The 21,516-nt window shown below is 48.3% G+C and overlaps 1 protein-coding gene across 1 annotated transcript in view; it reads left to right on the top strand.

Moving 5' to 3' along the window:
* PNO1 (partner of NOB1 homolog) overlaps window positions 1-21,516 on the top strand; it is a 71,065-nt gene that overhangs the window by 38,718 nt on the left and 10,831 nt on the right. Inside the window, exon 5 of the mRNA XM_078649400.1 lies at window positions 4,110-4,227. Within this exon, the coding sequence (XP_078505526.1) occupies window positions 4,110-4,227 (118 nt within the window). The remainder of the gene's footprint in view (window positions 1-4,109; window positions 4,228-21,516) is intronic.

The raw sequence follows: 21,516 nt of genomic DNA, 5'->3' as shown, positions 1-21,516 counted from the left end.
ACAAGCTCATCCCTTTCCAAGACTTGTGGGAGAACCATAGGGAATGGAATTAAAAACGGACTAAGATGGTGTGAATGTCTGAAATCTATCTAGTTTGCATAGGAAAAACTGAGCTCATTGATTACCAAGAGACTAACTGTAGAAAGCTGGCATTTTATTTGGTATACCAAAACGAGGTATACTATGTAGAAAGTACAGACAACCCTTATTGGTTTACAGGGCTTACATAACTAATCCCAAATGCTCTCTTTTGTGGTAGTGTGGGCAAGCACTTTGGGGCTAATCAGAGGGTAGTGTTTATGCATTTGTTGAACACATACAGTGTGGATAGAGGAAAGCTGTATTTTTATTCATTGGTCCTCCATGCTTTCCTATCGAGAAAAAGGCATATACCGCATACAGGTATTTGCAAACGATTCTCAGGGGTCCCCTTAAGGACATAAGGTACTAGGGGCCAAGACCCAAACCACCACCAGCAGTTCTAGTGTACCTGCCCTGGATTGTCTTGGTGCAGCGGTCCAGGACAGAATGATCTTGCACACTACACCATAAGCTAAGAGGGGGGCCATCGAGAAACCGGTTCCAGAAGGGGACAAGTCCGGAAGCTCGGTTTGTGGGGTCCTGGGAGCAGGGGAGCAGTGTTTGTGGACCTGGGTCAGGGAGGTCTGGTGCAGATGGTTTTGTCCGGCTGGTGTCCATGCATCAAAGGCACCCACAGATCTGTTGAGATAGGAGCAGTTAGTAAGGCAAGTTTGATGCCAAAAGTCCACTAGCAGTCTGCAGTTCTTGCTTCTATGTTCTATTCTTTCTTCAGGCAGATGAATCTATGTTCCTTGTGTCAGGGGGCCACCTAAATGCTCAATTTAGGGGCATTAAGGGGAGAGAAGTTTAGTAGCCAACAGGCTACTTACCCTTGGGGTCACCCACCCACTATATGACCACTTGCTGTCTGGAGCGGGTATAACCCTATCCCATTAAGGGGAGTGAAGGGTAGTAGCCAAAGGGCTACTTACCCTTGGCGTCAATACACCCATTATATGACCACTAACTGTAGGGATTGGGCATAACCCTATCCCAGAGTTTCTATTTTAATCTAAATAGTGGAATCCTTCTTTCGTGGGGTACATAAGGCAGCCCACCTTAGGGGTGTGACTGGCTGGTAGTGCACCACGCCTCCTAGCATAGCTAATTTCATGCCTGTCCTGGTGCCAATTGGGCCCCCGGGCAGGAGCTGGCAACTCCCAGGTCAGGAGCAAGCCAGGATCGCATTTCAAAGGCAGGAGGGGCTTTGAAGTCCCTGGCCTTTGTATGAAGGGTCACTCGTCACCCTGCTGGAGGAGGTGTGAACACCTCCCTCTCAAGCAAGCATTGTTTTTAGCCTCAGAGATTGCGGGCTCTCACTTGCAGGGGGTCTGACACCTGTCTGTGGTGGCAGGTCTCTCAGTAGAGAAGTGTGGCTCACTAGTTAGAGAGGCAGACCCTGATGCAGAGGTCTGGCCCGAGACCAGGGTTCAATTCCCGTCGCGGCAGGGTCTTGGGCTCAATGTCCTCGGACCCGATAATTCTCTCGCCTCGGTGCCTACTCTAATCATGGGTCCCACTCTGCAACTCTGGACAATAGCTTGCTTAATCTCCACACCGGCCCTAACGCTAGGATGCCTGGCTTCACCTTGGGGTGCCCAGGAGTGGGCACCTCACAGGAACAGGCCAGGATGGGTTCCTCAGCAGTACAGCGCGGGGACACACTGGCTAGTGTAATCAGGCGCTTTATAAGCTCAGGATCAGGTTGGATGATACCAGTCAGCCAGCACACTACGAGGCTGGTAGGTTTTCAGGGGGCACTTCTAAGGTGTTTGATACCAATCACCATAATTTTCAGTGAAACCATCATGTAGCTGGGGAAATCGTAATTACCATTGCCCAGTACATATACATATACTTAAGCTGGCTTCCCTGTTCACTTCTACTACCTAGCAATTAAACTAGACATCACAGGGGCATATCTGCTCAGGCAGATATGTCCTCTCGTTTAATACAATGCACCCTGCCTTAGGGCTTTGAGGCCTACTGTAGGGGTGACTTACATATATTGTATGCATTCTCCGCCCACTGGGTGTGTGCCATGTTGTGTTTTCATATTTTTGTACACCATTTCATGCCTTCTGCAATGTCAGTCTGCACGAGTTTGATGGTGGGTCCCTTGGGGTGGCACAACACTTGCTGCAGCCCTTAGGGACCCGCTTTAGTGCCCACGCCCTAGTTACTAGGGGTACCATTTACTAGGGGCTCACAGGGGTGCTAAAGGTTTTGCTAATTGGTGAACAATTGCACAGCTACCGTGTTTTAGGGAACGAGCACTGGCACTGTGGACCTGGTTAGCAGCAACCCAGCGCTCTTCAGTCAACATTGCATCCAATACCAGGCAAAAAAGAGGCGGTGACCATGTCAAAAAGAGGCACTTTCCTACATGAACCGGCTCTTATTCTGCCCTTCTCCAAATTAAACTCCTAGGAACATTTCTAAATCGAACCAGGGTGATTTATGGGAACTATGTGTGTTGTTTTGCAAGTCACATGCCATCATGATTCAATCCAACCTGCACCACTAGTGTTATAAATAATCAAATCACTCTAAACTAGAAAAAAAATCACATCTATTTCATACTTTTACCCACAAGACCACTTCTGCAATACTCAAGAGGTGCATTGTAAGCAAAGTCACCTGAGCCTAAAGAGTGTTGGGAGCTTTACAGCGGCACTGAATGTTACAGAACACAGAATAGATTTTGGTTTTTTTGGTGCCTGGATAGTGGTAGGGCCAAATCAAGTGAACCTAACACCACTATGAATGTATGAACAGGCAACGATTGGTCAGGAAAGTAAGCGAGGATCCGGCAACTCAACACTTGTGCTTTCAACAAAGTCTCTCCACTGAAATTTTTAAAGTCAGAATGTTTTTGGCCTGGATGCTGTCAATGCATTTCGAACTCTGATCCTTTAGAGGTCTACTCAGGACTTCTTCTTGGGTCACCATACTACAAGGCGATGTAAAAACATCTTTCAATGCGTTGGACATTAGTGAAATAGATCAAAGTGTGTTCTTTTAGAATCTTATTTATTTGAGGAGAATGATATCAAATACTGGAGTTGGTAATGGGGAGGGACGTTCAGTCAGTACACGAGCTGTAGCCTTGTGTGCTCTTTGTAGGGGGAATAAGGAAACATCAGACCGCAGGTTTGTCACTTAAGTGAAGTGTGGTGGAGTGCACCCGTGATACCCGTTTGAGAGCTCTCCTTACGGTTAGTGCTGTCCTACTGTGGGTAAATAAATAGTAGAGCACATAATACTATCTCATGTGGCTTTTACTCCAATAAAAACATCCCAGTCACCTCCTGTGTCAGGATTATTGAAGCTGGAATTAACCAGGTAGTTTATATACTGTTTGCATGCAGCCGCGGACCGAATGGAAGGTTCACAGTGCCAAATGGCAATCAGTGCTGAGAGAGAAACACAGAGTGCCTTCAGGTTAAAACTGAGCGAAATCTTGTGTGGCTATAACTAAGATGCTGGGAGCAAAATGGGGGTATTTAAATATCGCAACTTACATTTCAAATTTGTAGGAACAAGAATCATTTTCGGTCTTCTGTTTACAGCCAATTCTGCTTGCAAGCATAGTCCGGCGGTGCTCGCAAGTATGCACAGCTAACCGTCCTTTGTTTTGGTCATCACCTGTGTTTGTGTTTTCTCAATACCTGTACTCCATGTTTATTTTAATCTGAAAAAGGCACGTTTGTTTGGTATTTGAAAAAATTAAATCGTATATGATCATTTGGGAAAACAACTGCCCGTCTTCATTGCACTTCAGCAGATGGGAACTCATAGCGATTGTATAATACTGTGCTTGTTTTAGATGTTATATTGACATTCTTTTAAATTGGCATGTAAAAGTATGTATGACGGCCAGAACAAGCACATGACCGCAGTTAATTTGTATAGGCTCAGTTATACAACAGAGAAGTTAAAATAAGAATGAGAAACATGTTTGAGATGGTGAATATGTAAATGTTATCTGTTATGTTTTTGTTTAACATTAAGATTTTGTTTTCCAGTGAAGCCTTTGAAAGGAGACCATCTCTCAAGAGCAATAGGAAGGATAGCAGGAAAGGGAGGAAAAACTAAATTCACCATAGAAAATGTTACTAGGACACGTATAGTTCTTGCTGACTCGTAAGTATACTTAATTGCGTGAACTTGAAATCGTAGACTTACTATAATTGTAAATGTTTTGTTTAACATGTTCTCTTTTAGAGATTAGAAAATGTCTCCTTTACCTTTCAGTGTTTAAATTGTAACATGAATGAGAATGATTGTCTCAAATGATTCAGCAATGTTTTGCTTGGTTCCTTGCTATTTCTGACATGCTGTTGAACTATTACACTGCTGTTAATGTATATCTCACCGCTAAGACATCAAAGAATTACACTCACACGTTAAGACTGGTGAGGTGTAGGGGGTAGGCAGATGTTTTGTTGCCTATTCCAATACACTGAAGAGTCGTTCCCCCGCTCCTCAGATTCTGATGCAATAGAACTGCCAATCGAAACTCTGCAGCGCTAACTCCATTACAGTAGCTAGAACTTAAGACCGAGTGGTGGCCATCTTAGTACAGGACAACTAGATATAGTGCTCACCCACCCCAGAGGGATGACGAAACTGATGCCTGAAAGATGGAGGAAAAGTGCACCTGAAGCACTTGAGGAGAGCGACTCAAGGGAGAGGGCGCCCTCGCCTCCCATTCCTAAAACACCCTCTAAGGTAATCCCACAGAGCAGCAGACGGAGAAAACAAGCATTTGCAATGAAATGTCTCGCAGTTACGCAAGTTTGAGCTATTGGCATTGTAATACCTTTTATTTTGGTATTGGTTTTTAAAACATAAATAAAAGGCATTGTAATTTACAATGCCTATAGCTTAAGCTCGCGTAAATGCAAGACCTATTGCATTGCAAATGCTTGTTAGTGGGGCTTTGGATTTTTGTCCCTTCTTCTCGTGTTTGGTTCCCTCTCATGTGGACTAGCCCTATTACATGTGCCTTTTCCCTGCTGTCTATTTATGTTGGTTTCGACTGACAATTTTTTTCTTGCTGGTCTTTGCTCCTGCTTCAGAATGTTGTGTTTTTCCGTTTAGTTGATGACATTTGGTATTTTTCGCTTTTCAATCTCCAGTTTTCATCACTCCAAACTTGCAGCAGCACATTTAAAATCAGCCCATCCCGCTTCAGTATTGAGTTCTTATTAGAAAGTGTTCAGGGTTCAGTTTTTCAACACATCAAAAGTTACACGTTCGAGGCATATGAGCTGCAGATTGTACACTATGCATTAGATCGCCACCTGGTGTTGGACTTGGATGATTGCAGGTTGTTGTCTTCTTGGAAGAAGTCTTTGTAGTCACGAGATAGGTGACTCCTCCCTTGGACAATACTGCGCATGGGCATCGGCTCCATCCTTAGATTGTTTTTTTCCGCCACTGGGTTTGGATGAAAGTTTCTCCGCTCCGTCTAGAAAAAGACTTTTCAGCACCTTCGAAGCGCAGAACTTACACAAACTTCCAATAACTACCTTCGACATCAACTACAATACTTTTCGACACCATCGTTTCCATTCCGGTCATCGAAGTGGGCTGTTAGGCCTATCGACGCCGTGCGGCCTACACCACATGGAAATAACTCCGTTCAAGAGATGCCCGGTATGTCAAGCAAAGTTTCCACATAGCGACTACCACGAGGTCTGCAACCTCTGCCTATCGCCGATACGACGAGTCGACCTGCACAGCCTGTGCATCCTTCCGATCGAAGAAAACCATCCGGGATCGGAGAGCACATCGACACGAAATGAGGAGATCAGCTCCAGTACCGGAAGACATCTTCGAAGAAGAGGTTCCCCTCGGTCCCGAAGAAGACTCACCTGATCTCCAGATCGTATCAGAGGCAGACTACTCAGATGACTCCATTCCACCGGGTCTGCGCGTGAGTACTACTGCCCCTGCACCACATATTCTGCCCAAACCAAAGGCAAAGGTCAGCACTCCGCCCAAAGGGCCCAGTCGAGACCGAATACCTGCTTCGAAAGCCCCGATTTCCAGCCCGGCTCCGAAGAAACCAACTAAGCCTTCTAGGGCCTCAACACCGAGCTAGCCTCTGCCATGGACACCAAAAAATAAAGACGCCTCGGCGCCGAAGCCAAAAGACCCTTCGGCACCGAAGCCAAAAGACCCGTCGGCATCGAAGCCTAAACCAGTACCGGCACCGAAACATAAAGACGTACCGGTACCGAAACCGAAAGAAGCACCGGCTCCGAAGCCGTCTACTTCTACACCTTCGACGCCGAAGAACTCCAAGCCTGATTCCGAGGTGCCCAAATCCTCGAACATGCCTACAAAGCCGAAAACAACACCTTTGGCACCAAAAAATATGCCACAGGACGTTATAACACCTCCCAAGGCTAAAGAGACACGGCAACCTCCTTTGGAACCGAAAAAATCGACGCCCAAGAAGGTTGTAGAGCAGGAAGAACTTTTTAGACCAGATCCTCGACAAAAGAAGATCTACATAGACCCAAAAACAGGTCATGTAGGTGCTACACCTCACAAGAAAAGACCAGCAGATGCACCACCCACACCTGTGGTTCCTGCCAAAAAAGGACTGTGCAACATCTCCTATGCACCCTTCCTCTCCTACACCTTTCTTTCCTTCTTCTCCTGTTCCTCCTCACATATCACCTCAAATCTCTCATGTACATTCTCCATTATCATCACATTCCCCACAGCAGAATGATGATGAATACAATTTGGGTGGAGGGGAGGACATGCAAGACCCTGATTCATACCAGGTAGATGAGGGTGTATGGGATTTTTCACACCCAAAAAATGTACCTATATGGGATTTTTCAAACTCACAAAATGTGCCCGACATCCCTGAACCTCAGTCATACCCATCAAAGCCTTCCCCTCCAGAAGATACCATTGGTTTTGGTCAGCTGTTAAACAGAGCTGCAGTTTACCATGGAGTCCCTATGCATTCCGATAGCATGGAAGAAGATTTTCTCCTAGATACCTTTGAGCAGTCTCAGCGGTCTGCTCAAATTCTTCCCATGATCAAGGGGGTTATAAAACACGCTCCAGCGGTATTTAAAGACCCTGTACGTTCTAGAATATTAAACCCTAGAATCGAGAAAAAATATAGACCAGCACCCACAGATCCCGTCTACATTAAAGGACATCTGCCACTAGACTCATTAGTTGTGGCCAATGCTAGGAAGAGGGCAAACTCTCAAACTTCTGAGGAAGCACCCCCACCTGACAAAGAATCAAAAGTAATTGACGCGTCAGGTAAGAGAATAGCTGCACAAGCTACAAACATCTGGCGTATAGCAAATATACAAGCCCTCCTCTCTCGTTACGATAGGGCTCATTATGACCAATTAGAAAAACTACTTGAGCACCTACCAGATCAGTACAAAGATCAAGCAACTGACCTTATACAGGAAGGCAAGTTAGTATCCAATGCCTCAATAAAATGCGCGCTAGATGTCGCAGACACGGCATCTAGAGCTGTAAACACCAGTGTCATACTCAGGAGACATGCGTGGTTACGCATTTCAGGGTTTAAACAAGAAGTGCAAACCACCATTTTAAACCAACCATTTATTCAGAACCAGTTATTTGGCCCAGAAGTAGACACTACGCTGGAAAAGATGATACGGACACCGCAAAGTCTATGGGGGCTTTACAGTCCACACCAGCTAGAAGCTCTTTTCGTCGCTCCTCGTACAGAGGAGGCTCCAAACAAACTGGAGCAGACACTACAACATCTTTCAAATCCCAAACATCCTCTAACAAGGGATGCTTTAGAGGAGGATACAGAGGCAATAATAAAGGAAGAGGTCGCGGTAACAATAACAACCGATCCTCTTCCGCCACTAAACATTGACTTCCCTCTGCTCCCCCCACAGCATTTCACTCCTGTAGGGGGCAGATTAACACAGTTCCTACCTGTCTGGAACTCCATTACAACAGACAAGTGGGTAAGACAGACTATCCAACATGGCTACTGCCTAGAACTTACAGCAACCCCTCCACACATACCTCCCAGGCAGCGTCCAATGTCTACAGACCATCTCACTCTGCTTCAACAGGAGGTTCTATCACTTCTACAAAAAGATGCTATTCAAATAGTTCCTTTAGAAGAACAAGGAACAGGGGTTTACTCGCTGTTCTTTCTAATTCCCAAAAAGAACGGAACACTAAGGCCAATTCTCGACCACAGGCCCCTCAACCATTACATACAATCAGATAATTTTCATATGATAACTCTACAACAGGTGCTTCCACTGCTGCAACAAGGCGACTTCCTTACAACACTAGATCTAAAGGACGCCTACTTCCATATCACCATACATCCTGCCCACAGAAAGTATCTTAAGGTTTGTACTGGAAGAACAACACTACCAGTTCAAAGTCCTCCCATTCGGAGTGACAACAGCACCAAGAGTATTCACAAAATGTGGTAGCAGCACATCTCAGAAGACAACAAATACATGTCTTCCCTTATCTGGACGACTGGCTCATAAAAGCCAAGTCATTCAATCAGTGTGTCCAACACACACATCAGACAATTCAAACTCTGCACGACTTAGGGTTTACTTGTGGGACACCCCCGCGCCGCACGGCCACCAGCTGCTGCGTGTGCCCCTGCCCGCCCTCTGCCTCGCTACTGCCGCGTTTTGCCGGTTGCCGGCTGCCTCCGCAGCAGGGTTTGTTTTGTCAAGCATTTGTGCCTGTATTTCCAAAACTTCGTGTATCTTCTTTTTTTTTTCCTTTTTCCCTTGTTTTGCCTAATAGTTGTGCCTGTTTAGTTTACTCCGTGTAACTTGTTATTTTTCCCCTTATTTCCCTTGTTTGGTCGCAGATTTGTGCCTGTTTTGTTTATCCTCCTTTTACCCGTGTTTCTGCCTTCCTTGTTGTCCTCCGCCCTCCCTTCCCGCCACCGCCGCTTGTCCCCGCCCCTTTCTTCTCTTCTGTAACCCTCCCCGCTCCCGCCTCCCAGCTGCTCCGCCCACCCGCGCACTTCGCCTTAAATGGCGACCGTGCGAACGCGCAGCGTTGACGCGCAGCGGGCGCGCCGATTGTGCGCCGAAGGCGCGCCAAAGGTAAGCCCGTCTGCGCCCGTCCGCGCCTGGACCGCGCCCAGGGCCAGGACCCCTGGACCTCGACGATCCCGACCGACCCGCAGGACGTACTCAGCCGCCACTCTCAGCGCACTCAACACCGGCCGACGCCCAGGCTGCCACCAAGCCACACCACGACGTACCCACGGACCTTTCAGCTGCCACGCCTGCAAGTTCTCCTGCACCCGGACCTGCCTCGCACCAACACCAGCCAAGTCGAACTCCAGCAGCACCCACCTCAAGTGCATCCTGCTCAACACCCGCTCCGTCCACAGACACGCCATCGAACTCTGGAACCTCCTAGACGCCACAGCCCCTGACGTTGCCTTCCTCACTGAGACCTGGATGAACACCTCCTCAGCTCCTGACATCGCCATCGCTATCCCAGAGGGCTACAAGATCGTCCGGAGGGACCGAAACGCCAACCAGACGGGAGGAGGCATCGCCATCGTCCACAGGAGCACCATCCGCCTCACAACCAGCACCGACAACACCCTGACCAGCGCCGAACACCTGCATTTCCAGATCCACACCAACCCGAACACCACCCTCAGAGGCACCCTGATCTACCGACCCCCGGGACCACGCACGCAATTCAGCGAGGACATCGCCGACTTCGTCAGCCCGCACGCCTTCCCCTCCGCCGACTACATCCTCCTCGGGGACCTCAACTTCCACCTGGAGAACAACAACGACCGCAACACCAGCACCCTGCTCGACAACCTCGCCAACCTGGGACTCAAGCAACTGGTGTCCACCCCCACCCATCTCGCCGGACACACACTCGACGCAGTCTTCTCGTCCAGCACAGACATTGACTTCAGCCACGCCACTGAGCTTCAATGGACGGACCACAGCTGCGTCCACTTCACCTTCAAGAGAACGACGACTCACCACCACCAGCAACAGGCGGCCCGCAGAAGCTGGAACAAGATCACAGCACACCAGCTCGCCACCTCCCTGAGCCAGCACCCTCCTGCCAGCTCAGCGAACCCCAGCCAGGCCGCCGACAACCTCACGACGTGGATCAGCAACTGCGCGGACGAACTCGCCCCACTGAGGACCCCGCCTAGCAGACCCGGCAGCAAGAAGGCCCCATGGTTCACCAATGAACTCAAGAGCTCCAAGAAGAACTGCCGAGCTCTGGAGAAAGTCTGGAAAAGGGAACCGACACCGGACAACAGGACCTCCTTCAAAACTGCCACCCGGAAACACCACCAGCTGATCCGCGCCACCAAGAAAACAGCATTCAAGGACCGGTTGGACAACAACGCACACAACTGCAAGGAACTCTTCAACATCGTGAAAGAGCTATCCAACCCCAGCGCAGGAAACAACGACATCACCCCATCGCAAGACCTCTGCAACTCCCTCGCGTCATACTTCCACAACAAGATCGCGGACATACACAACAGCTTCAACAACCAACCAACGCACACCAAGACCGATCAACCACCCCCCACCACCACCCTCCACGCCTGGACCCCGATCAGCACCGAAGACACCATCCGCACGATGAACTCTATCCACTCCGGTTCACCGACCGACCCCTGCCCTCACCACGTCTTCAACAAGGCCGACGCCGTCATCGCACCCCACCTGCGAGACATCATCAACACATCCTTCGACACCACCATCTTCCCGGAGAGCTGGAAACACGCCGAACTCAGCGCTCTACTCAAGAAACCAACAGCGGACCCCACCGACCTCAAGAATTACCGCCCCATCTCGCTCCTCCCGTTTCCAGCCAAAGTCATCGAGAAGACCGTCAACAAACAGATGGCCGCCTTCCTCGAGACGAACGGATCCCTCGACCCCTCACAGTCCGGCTTCCGAGCCAACCACAGCACCGAGACCGCCCTCATCGCCGCCACCGATGACATCCGAGCCCTGATGGACAATGGAGAAACAGCGGCCCTCATCCTCCTAGACCTCTCCGCGGCATTCGACACGGTCTGCCACCGCACCCTAGTACGGCGCCTCGGCAACAGCGGAATCCAGGACAAGGCGCTGGAATGGATCATCTCCTTCCTCGACGGCAGAACACAGAGAGTCCGCCTACCACCGTACAAGTCAGAGGCCTCCGACGTCATCTGCGGCGTCCCCCAAGGATCATCTCTGAGCCCCACCCTCTTCAACGTCTACATGAGTCCCCTCGCGGCCATCGTACGCAAACACAACCTCAGCATAATCTCCTACGCCGACGACACCCAGCTGATCCTCTCCCTGACCCACGACCCCGCCGCCGCCAGAGCCAACCTGCACGAAGGGATGAAAGAGGTAGCCGAGTGGATGACGACCAGCCGCCTGAAGCTGAACTCGGACAAGACGGAGGTTCTCATCCTGGGCTCCTCACCCTCCGCCTGGGACGACTCCTGGTGGCCTCCCGCCCTGGGCACCGCACCCAAACCGACAGACCATGCACGAAACCTGGGCTTCATCCTGGACTCCTCCCTCTCCATGACCAGGCAAGTCAACGCCGTCTCCTCGTCGTGCTTCAACATCCTACGCATGCTACGGAAGATCTTCTGGTGGATCCCCACCGAGACCAGGAAGACCGTCACCCAGGCCCTCGTCACCAGCCGACTGGACTACGGCAACGCCCTCTACGCCGGTACCACCGCCAAGCTCCAGAAGAGACTCCAGCGGATCCAGAACGCCTCAGCCAGACTCATCCTCGACATCCCACGAACCAGCCACATCTCCGGACATCTGAGAGACCTTCACTGGCTCCCCGTCAACAAAAGAATCACCTTCCGCCTCCTCACCCACGCACACAAAGCCCTACACGACCAAGGCCCGAGCTACCTCAACAGCCGAGTCAACTTCTACGCTCCCAAACGCCACCTCCGATCAGCCAACCACGCCCTCGCCGCCGTCCCCCGCATCCGAAGAGCGACTACGGGAGGAAGGTCCTTCTCCTACCTGGCCGCCAAGACCTGGAACTCCCTCCCGACCGACCTGCGCCTGACCCAAGACCACCTCTCCTTCAGGAAGAAGCTGAAGACCTGGCTGTTCGAGCAGTAGCGGCACCCCCCCCCCAGCGCCTTGAGACCCTACGGGTATGTAGCGCGCTCTATAAGTGCCACTGATTGATTGATTGATTGATTTACAATAAACTACACCAAGTCGCACCTGCAGCCTTCGCATGTACATCAGTATCTAGGGGCTACAATAAACACGTCTACAGCTCTAGCATATCCCAGTCCAGCAAGGATACAGCGCATTCAAGCCTTAGTCACAGCTTTTCAACACCAACAATCTCTGCAAGCCAGGGTGTTTATGAGACTAATAGGCATGATGGCATCTTGCATCTTCATAGTACCATACGCACGGTTGCAAATGCGCCCACTACAAGAATGCCTAGCACAACAGTGGAATCAAGGTCAACTAACAGACCTGGGGCCAGATGTAGGTGAGGGACATTTACCGACTCATAAATACCGAATTTTACCGATTCGGTATTTATGAATCGGTAAATATGAAGCTGGGAGATGTAGGTATTTTTTAAAATAGAAATACCGAATCGGTAACATTCTGTATTTACCGATTCGGTAAATACCAAATCGGTATTTCCTATTGATTCCTATGAGCTGTGAAGCCCATAGGAATCAATGGGAAATACGGATTCGGTATTTACCGAATCTGTAAATATCGAATGTTGCATGTGTGCAGGGGGTGTCACTTTAGCACCCGAAGTAAAGGCATGTGACATGTGGCACACATACATGCCCTTAGGGCATGTCTGTGTGTCACATTGCACAGTGTGCATGCACAGATGTGCATGCACACCTGGATTCGGTATTTTACCACACAATAGGATTGTGTGGTAAAATACCGACTCTTAAGGGCCTGTGACACTCTCAGGAGTGTCACCTACATTTGGATTTACCGAATCGGTAAAATTACCGATTCGGTATTTTACAGATCGATAAATTTACCGATTCTGTAAAATAATGGCCCCTACATGCCAATTCCTAAATACCGGTCGGTAACGGCCGGTATTTGGGCTCCTACATCTGGCCCATAGTGTTGGTAGACAGCCGCACGCATCGCTCTCTGCAGTGGTGGAACACCAAAAACTTGACAAGGGGGCGGCCGTTCCTCGAGCCTGTTCCACAAGTAGTGCTCACAACAGACTCATCCCTCACAGGGTGCGGAGCCTATCTCTTACATCACATAACTCAGGGCCAATGGACCAATCAACAAAAACTGCTCCATATCATCCATCTAGAGCTGCAAGCAATATTCTTAGCACTCAAGACTTTTCAACTTCAAGTACAAAACAAAGCTGTCCTAATCCGGACGGACCATATGACAGCCACGTACTATATACAAAAACAGAGGGGGGGGGGACACTGCAATTGTCCCAACTTGCACAGAACATTTGGAGATGGGCCATTCCTCAAATGTATCTGTTAGCGGAACACCTTCCAGGAGTTCACAATCAGATAGCAGATCTGTTAAGTCGGCAGTCACAACAGATTCACGAATGGGGACTACATCCACAAGTTCTTCAGCCATTCTTCCAAAGGTGGGGGCACCCACACATAGATCTGTTTGCCACACACCAAAACGCAAAATGCCCAGCCTTCGCCGCCAGGTTTCCACACCCACTGTCCGAAGGCAATGCGATATGGATGAACTGGTCAGGCAGATTTGCGTACACTTTTCCGCTCTCCCACTCATTCCATTAGTATTGTGCAAGCTCAGACAACAGTCTCTCACACTGATCCTAGTAGCTCCCACATGGGCACGCCCACCGCGGTTCACCACACTACTAGATCTCTCTCTAGTTCCACATCAAAAGGTACGGCTCACACCCTCCCTGTTAACACAGAACCATTCAGAACTCAGACACCCAGACCCAAACCAACTGAATTTGGCCATCTGGCTCCTGAAGTCTTAGAATTTGGTTATTTAAACCTACCACCAGACTGTATGAACATCATTAAAGAGGCTAGGAGACCCACTACCAGAGCGTGTTATGCCGCTAAATGGAAAAGATTTGCCATTTATTGCAACAATAATCAAATTGATCCCCTGGATGCTTCCATCCAGAATATAATTTGCTACCTTTTACAATGGTCTAATTTGGCATATTCTTCCATACGCCTGCACCTTGCAGCAATTGCAGCCTATTTACAAAACAGGCAACATCTGTCTCTCTTCAGAGTACCTGCAATCAAAGCATTCATGGAAGGATTAAAAAGAATAATCCCACCCAGATTGCCACCTTCTCCTGTGTGGAACCTCAATCTTGTCCTTACAAGACTCATGGGGCCCCCTTTCGAGCCGCTACATAAATGTGAACTGCAATTCCTAACATGGAAAACATTTTTCCTTGTTGCCATTACTTCTCTTAGAAGAGTAAGTGAGATACAGGCTTTCACTATACAAGAACCATTTTTTCAAATACATCCTAACAAAGTGGTTCTTAGATCTAATCCAAAATTTCTTCCAAAGGTTATCACTCCTTTTCACCTAAATCAATCCGTAGAGTTACCGGTGTTTTTCCAAAACCTAGACTCTGTAGCGGAAAGGGCTTATACACAGATGTTAAGAGGGCTCTCTTATACTATATAGATAGAACTAAATCTTTTCGAAAGACAAAACAACCGTTTGTATCTTTCTCTCCTCCACACAAAGGCAACCCCATCTCAAAAGGTGGGATTGCAAGGTGGATTGTAAAATTTATACAAATATGCTATATTAAAGCTAAACATACATTAACATTTCCTCCTAGAGCGCACTCTACTCGCAAACTAGGAGCCTCTATGGCTTTCTTAGGAAACATACCCCTAGAGGACATATGCAAGGCAGTAACATGGTCTACACCACACACATTCACCAAGCACTATTGTGCTGATGTGCAAGCCAAGCAGCAAGCTGCTGTAGGCCCATCTGTCCTTGGAACTCTCTTTCAAACTACTGCAACGGATACAGGTGACCACCGCTAAGGGAGACATTGCTGCACAATCAATGCATAGTGTACAATCTGCAGCTCATATGCCTCGAACAGAAAATGCTACTTACCAGTATGCGATTCAGAAAAGGGGGTGGTGATGAACAGAGTGTCTGAATTAAGCAGACCACTCTTACCCAGTCCAAAGATCAGGGCTTGATCCATCACCGTTATTTAGCTCACTGCCCCATACCAGCTCAGAACCTGGCTATATGCAAATTAGTCTGTCCCTGGCCCAGTGCATCATGGGAACAGGGCAGACCAAACTACCAAGCCAATTCTTCACCAGAAAGGAAACAAGCTTCCGGGGACCAGTGTAAGAATTGGCTTTTGTAGTCTGGTCTGCCCTGTTCCCATGATGCACTGGGCCAGGGACAGACTAATTTGCATACAGCCAGGTTCTGAAACTGGGATGGTGCAATGAGCTAAAAAACGGTGTTGGATCTAGCCCTGATCTCTTGACTGGGTGAGAGTACTCTGCTTAATTCAGAGACTCTGTCCATCACCACCCCTTGTTGTAAATATTTTTGTCCACCCTAAGCGTGGAAGGGTATACTCAGATGTGAGTCCCTTGCTCATTGCACCATCAGGATTCAAGCAAGCCGGGCCGAAGATGCCTGAAATGGCAGAAACCGGTCCCCGGAAGCTTGTTTCCTTCCCAGTGTAAGAATTGGCTTTTGTAGTCTGGTCTGCCCTGTTCCCATGATGCACTGGGCCAGGGACAGACTAATTTGCATACAGCCAGGTTCTGAAACTGGGATGGTGCAATGAGCTAAAAAACGGTGTTGGATCTAGCCCTGATCTCTTGACTGGGTGAGAGTACTCTGCTTAATTCAGAGACTCTGTCCATCACCACCCCTTGTTGTAAATAATTTTGTCCACCCTAAGCGTGGAAGGATATACTCAGATGTGAGTCCCTTGCTCATTGCACCATCAGGATTCAAGCAAGCCGGGCCGAAGATGCCTGAAATGGCAGAAACCGGTCCCCGGAAGCTTGTTTCCTTCCCAGTGTAAGAATTGGCTTTTGTAGTCTGGTCTGCCCTGTTCCCATGATGCACTGGGCCAGGGACAGACTAATTTGCATACAGCCAGGTTCTGAAACTGGGATGGTGCAATGAGCTAAAAAACGGTGTTGGATCTAGCCCTGATCTCTTGACTGGGTGAGAGTACTCTGCTTAATTCAGAGACTTCTGTCCATCACCACCCCTTGTTGTAAATAATTTTGTCCACCCTAAGCGTGGAAGGGTATACTCAGATGTGAGGCCCTTGCTCATTGCACCATCAGGATTCAAGCAAGCCGGGTCGAAGATGCCTGAAATGGCAGAAACCGGTCCCCGGAAGCTTGTTTCCTTCCCAGTGTAAGAATTGGCTTTTGTAGTCTGGTCTGCCCTGTTCCCATGATGCACTGGGCCAGGGACAGACTAATTTGCATACAGCCAGGTTCTGAAACTGGGATGGTGCAATGAGCTAAAAAACGGTGTTGGATCTAGCCCTGATCTCTTGACTGGGTGAGAGTACTCTGCTTAATTCAGAGACTCTGTCCATCACCACCCCTTGTTGTAAATAATTTTGTCCACCCTAAGCGTGGAAGGGTATACTCAGATGTGAGTCCCTTGCTCATTGCACCATCAGGATTCAAGCAAGCCGGGCCGAAGATGCCTGAAATGGCAGAAACCGGTCCCCGGAAGCTTGTTTCCTTCCCAGTGTAAGAATTGGCTTTTGTAGTCTGGTCTGCCCTGTTCCCATGATGCACTGGGCCAGGGACAGACTAATTTGCATACAGCCAGGTTCTGAAACTGGATGGTGCAATGAGCTAAAAAACGGTGTTGGATCTAGCCCTGATCTCTTGACTGGGTGAGAGTACTCTGCTTAATTCAGAGACTCTGTCCATCACCACCCCTTGTTTTAAATAACTTACCAGTATGCATCTGTTCTTGGCATGTAGAGCTGCAGAGTTGTACATGCCCTCCTTCCTCCCCGGGACTTGTATCCGTTCAAGTTTTTCATCTTACTTCGATGCACATGCATGGACATCCTTCTTTCTTTACTTATACTAGCTTCATCATTTCCCATCATGGCGAAAAACAATCTAAGGATGGAGCCGATGCCCATGCGCAGTATTGTCCAAGGGAGGAGTCACCTATCTCGTGACTACAAAGACTTCTTCCAAGAGACAACAACTTGCAATCATCCTAGCCCTACACCAGGTGGTGATCTAATGCTTAGTGTACAACTCTGCAGCTCTACATGCCAAGAACAGATGCATACTGGTAAGTAGCATTTTCCTTTCTGAACATCGCACGCGGGTGAATTCACACATTTGTCTTTTTTTATCCAGCAGCATAACACACAATATCACTCTAAAAAATTCAATAAGTTAATACCATTTAATTACTATCCACCTAATTCCACAACCAACAATTCCAATACAACCCATCTATACATTGCACTTCCACCAACCCTTTCCTCTCTCTCCCACACGCCCACTGCCTCTCATCTCTACTTCACACTTCCGCTACCCCCTCTCCCTCTGCCCCCTCTCATCCCTCCCTCACACTCCTTGACTCCTCTCTAAAATGCCTGCTCACACAAGCTACTTGTACCTCCTCGAGCTGTGCACTTATTTCGCCGTCCCTTCCCTCCCCTGGGTGCCCCCCCCCCCACTCCTCTCTTTCACTCTCTAGTACTCTCTCTCTCGTACTCTCTCTCGTACTCTCTCTCGTACTCTCTCTCGTACTCTCTCTCGTACTCTCTCTCGTACTCTCTCTCGTACTCTCTCTCGTACTCTCTCTCTCGTACTCTCTCTCTCGTACTCTCTCTCTCGTACTCTCTCTCGTACTCTCTCTCTCGTACTCTCTCTCTCGTACTCTCTCTCTCGTACTCTCTCTCTCTCGTACTCTCTCTCTCTCGTACTCTCTCTCTCTCGTACTCTCTCTCTCTCGTACTCTCTCTCTCTCTCGTACTCTCTCTCTCTCTCGTACTCTCTCTCTCTCGTACTCTCTCTCTCTCGTACTCTCTCTCTCTCGTACTCTCTCTCTCTCGTACTCTCTCTCTCTCGTTCTCTCTCTCTCGTACTCTCTCTCTCTCGTACTCTCTCTCTCTCGTACTCTCTCTCTCTCGTACTCTCTCTCTCTCTCGTACTCTCTCGTACTCTCTCTCTCTTGTACTCTCTCTCTCTCTCGTACTCTCTCTCTCTCGTACTCTCTCTCTCGTACTCTCTCTCTCTCGTACTCTCTCTCTCGTACTCTCTCTCTCGTACTCTCTCTCTCTCGTACTCTCTCTCTCTCGTACTCTCTCTCTCTCGTACTCTCTCTCTCTCGTACTCTCTCTCTCTCTCGTACTCTCTCTCTCTCTCGTACTCTCTCTCTCTCTCGTACTCTCTCTCTCTCGTACTCTCTCTCTCTCGTACTCTCTCTCTCTCGTACTCTCTCTCTCTCGTTCTCTCTCTCTCGTACTCTCTCTCTCTCGTACTCTCTCTCTCTCGTACTCTCTCTCTCTCGTACTCTCTCTCTCTCGTACTCTCTCGTACTCTCTCTCTCTTGTACTCTCTCTCTCTCTCGTACTCTCTCTCTCTCGTACTCTCTCTCTCGTACTCTCTCTCTCTCGTACTCTCTCTCTCGTACTCTCTCTCTCGTACTCTCTCTCTCGTACTCTCTCACTCGTACTCTCTCACACTTCTTTCTCACTTTTTTACATGCTTTTCCCGACACTCTCTCATATTGGTTCACTTAAGGTTTTCATGCACGCTTTATTTCCTGTGCCTTTTTAAGATTTCTGTCCCTCAAAAGCGCACTCCCCTTCTCTTGTGGTGTTTTCTGCGTGCACTGGTACACCCTGTTTATGCTTCTGTGGCCTATACTCCCCTTCTTTCTCAAACACTCTTTCTGCTCCTCTGTCTGCTGTTCATTCACCACTTCGTGCACAAACTACCTATGCCTTTTTAATTACCTTTCTGTCTATTCTGTGCAGCTTTCACCCCATCTATTAACGATGCCACATAATTCCACTACACGAATACACCACACATTTCCACAACTAACCATTCCAATTCAACCCACATAATTCTACTACAAACCACATACATCCACTCCAAACCAAGACACATGGTTAAAAGACATTGTCATTTACAATGCCAATAGCTCTAACTCTTGCAATTGCGAGACAGATTGATTGCAAATGCTTGTAAAATACTGAAATGCATTATGTGTGCTAAACCCGATGATAACACATTTTTTACACCCAGGGACGTCTCAGTATTTAAGCGCTTCAACGCCTTGTCTGGGGTAGTAAGCCCTATATAAATGCAATCACAGTAGTGTGTTCCAAGATGCATTTGCCAAATTAGTTTAGTTTCTGGATCGATTCTTTTTATTGTGTTATTCTGTTGAACACACACCCGCCTATATATCCAGTGGCGGGACAGTGGAACTCAACTATTTAAGCGACAATTCGCAAAATAAGTTTTCCTCAACCCATGTTCCCTTAGGCACCTATCTGTACTACGGGCTCTGCCTGCCTGCTTCAGATTACCTAATGCTCTCTCATCTCAGCACAGTCCTTGATATTATGTTGCTGGAGACTTTCTCTGGGTCTGCCACATGCTTCTCAAGACTCTAAGGTATTTAGGGAATGCCAACTCCCTGAATTCTGCAGTCAGAAAATATATACTGGCCACAACTATAAAACAAGGGCACATTGACAAATATACCAAAATGTGGGGGGAAGGTGAAGGGAAGAGAAATGCTAGTCCATATGGCGGCTGCACCATGCGTAGGGGCACCCTACTCGACTGACACAATTTTACAGGACACTTTTTAAGTACTACAGAAGTCTTCGTGCGTAGTGCATGCAACATATAAGTAGTAAGTGCTGGTGCTATAACCGCCCATTCAATCTATTCAGGGCATACTGGGGGCAGTTGTCACAAATTCAGTGTTCTACTTCAGTGGCATGGACCGTCTGATAAGTGTCAAGGCAATGCCCATCCATAATAGTTTCTTTGGACAAACCAGTGGCACAGGTCAATGCCAATCCCTTCTTCAGGAATGTAGGCTGAACGGGTACTTTCTGGCTAGTGCCAGGGCTGCATTAGCCAGGATGATAAGGGTGTTCACTCTGGCACACTTCAGCAGTACTGCGGATCCTCTGCTCTGTTCACTGACCGGCTTTAAGTGAGGAGCATGAAAATGAAGCTCTTGTAGAGTCTATAGTGGATGGACTGCAGTACCATGGTCAACTAGTCATGTCCACATCAACAGTCTGCTCCTCCCGCAGGGCTGGTTCACTCCTTCCTTCTTTGTCAGGCAGGACTCTGCAGACATTTCAGGACAGAGAAAGCTGTTTTTTCCAGATCAGACTCCTGGTAATGTCCCCTCATCTCTGGGAAGCTGTCTGTCCGGCACTTTCCAGTTCTGATTGCGAAGTAGTCCACTGGGTACTCTGGGACACGCCAAATTCAGAGAACTTTGAACCGGGAATACAATTCTGTTGGCAACTACCACTCTTATACAGGTACAGCAGACAAAGAATGTGAATTGAGTTTGCACTTTCAAAACTGGTTTGAGTCTGGCATCTTAATGTGTCCTTCTCCAGCTGTCTTCAGACTCGGCATTTGTGTCGAGTAATGCTGTTCACATCCGGATCATTTCCAGGCTGGGGCACCCATAATAGAGGCACAAAGAGGAGTGAGTAGTCTGCACCTAACTAACATAGCCACACCTGATCGTGATCAGGAAGAGACACCTAAAGGCTGACCCTTTTTAAAAGACCCCTCATACACTGACAAGAACTGAAACCCCACTCATATCTCTGCAATCCACCAAATGGCAATCTACAGGAAGACTAATCAGCAGCCTTCTGCATCAAAGAATCTATTTGTTTTTCTAAGGGGGAGTATAACTCCCCTTTACTCACTTCACTATCTGCGATTCTCTCCCACCAGTCTTGGAAATGCCAGTAATACATTTCCACTTTATGGGAAAGTAATCTCTTATGCACAGGAGCAGATCTGGGCTACCAAAATAGAACCCGTAGTAGGCCTGTGCCTCTCTGGTTTACTCCTATGATCATACAGAGTGTAAGTTGCTCATGGAACACCAGGCGCATATATCCATACACTCTGGTAATTAACTCCAGGATACAGGTACATCACTAACCGTTGCAATTTACTCTATGATCACTACAAAAAAAAGTATGCTGCCACCACCGCACTACACGCATGAACCTGTGGCAGCAACAGTAATCTCTGTCACGATTGAGGTGGTGCACCTCACCAGGTCCAAGACTTTTGTCAAAGGCAGGCCTAGGTCCTCATGCTGCTCGCTAGGT

This window comes from Lissotriton helveticus, chromosome 6 (genome assembly GCF_964261635.1).
Source record: "Lissotriton helveticus chromosome 6, aLisHel1.1, whole genome shotgun sequence".
NCBI classification, from domain to species: Eukaryota; Metazoa; Chordata; class Amphibia; order Caudata; family Salamandridae; genus Lissotriton; species Lissotriton helveticus.
The sequence above is the reverse complement of the archived record's forward strand: the minus strand, read 5'-3'. Positions and strand labels throughout refer to the sequence as shown.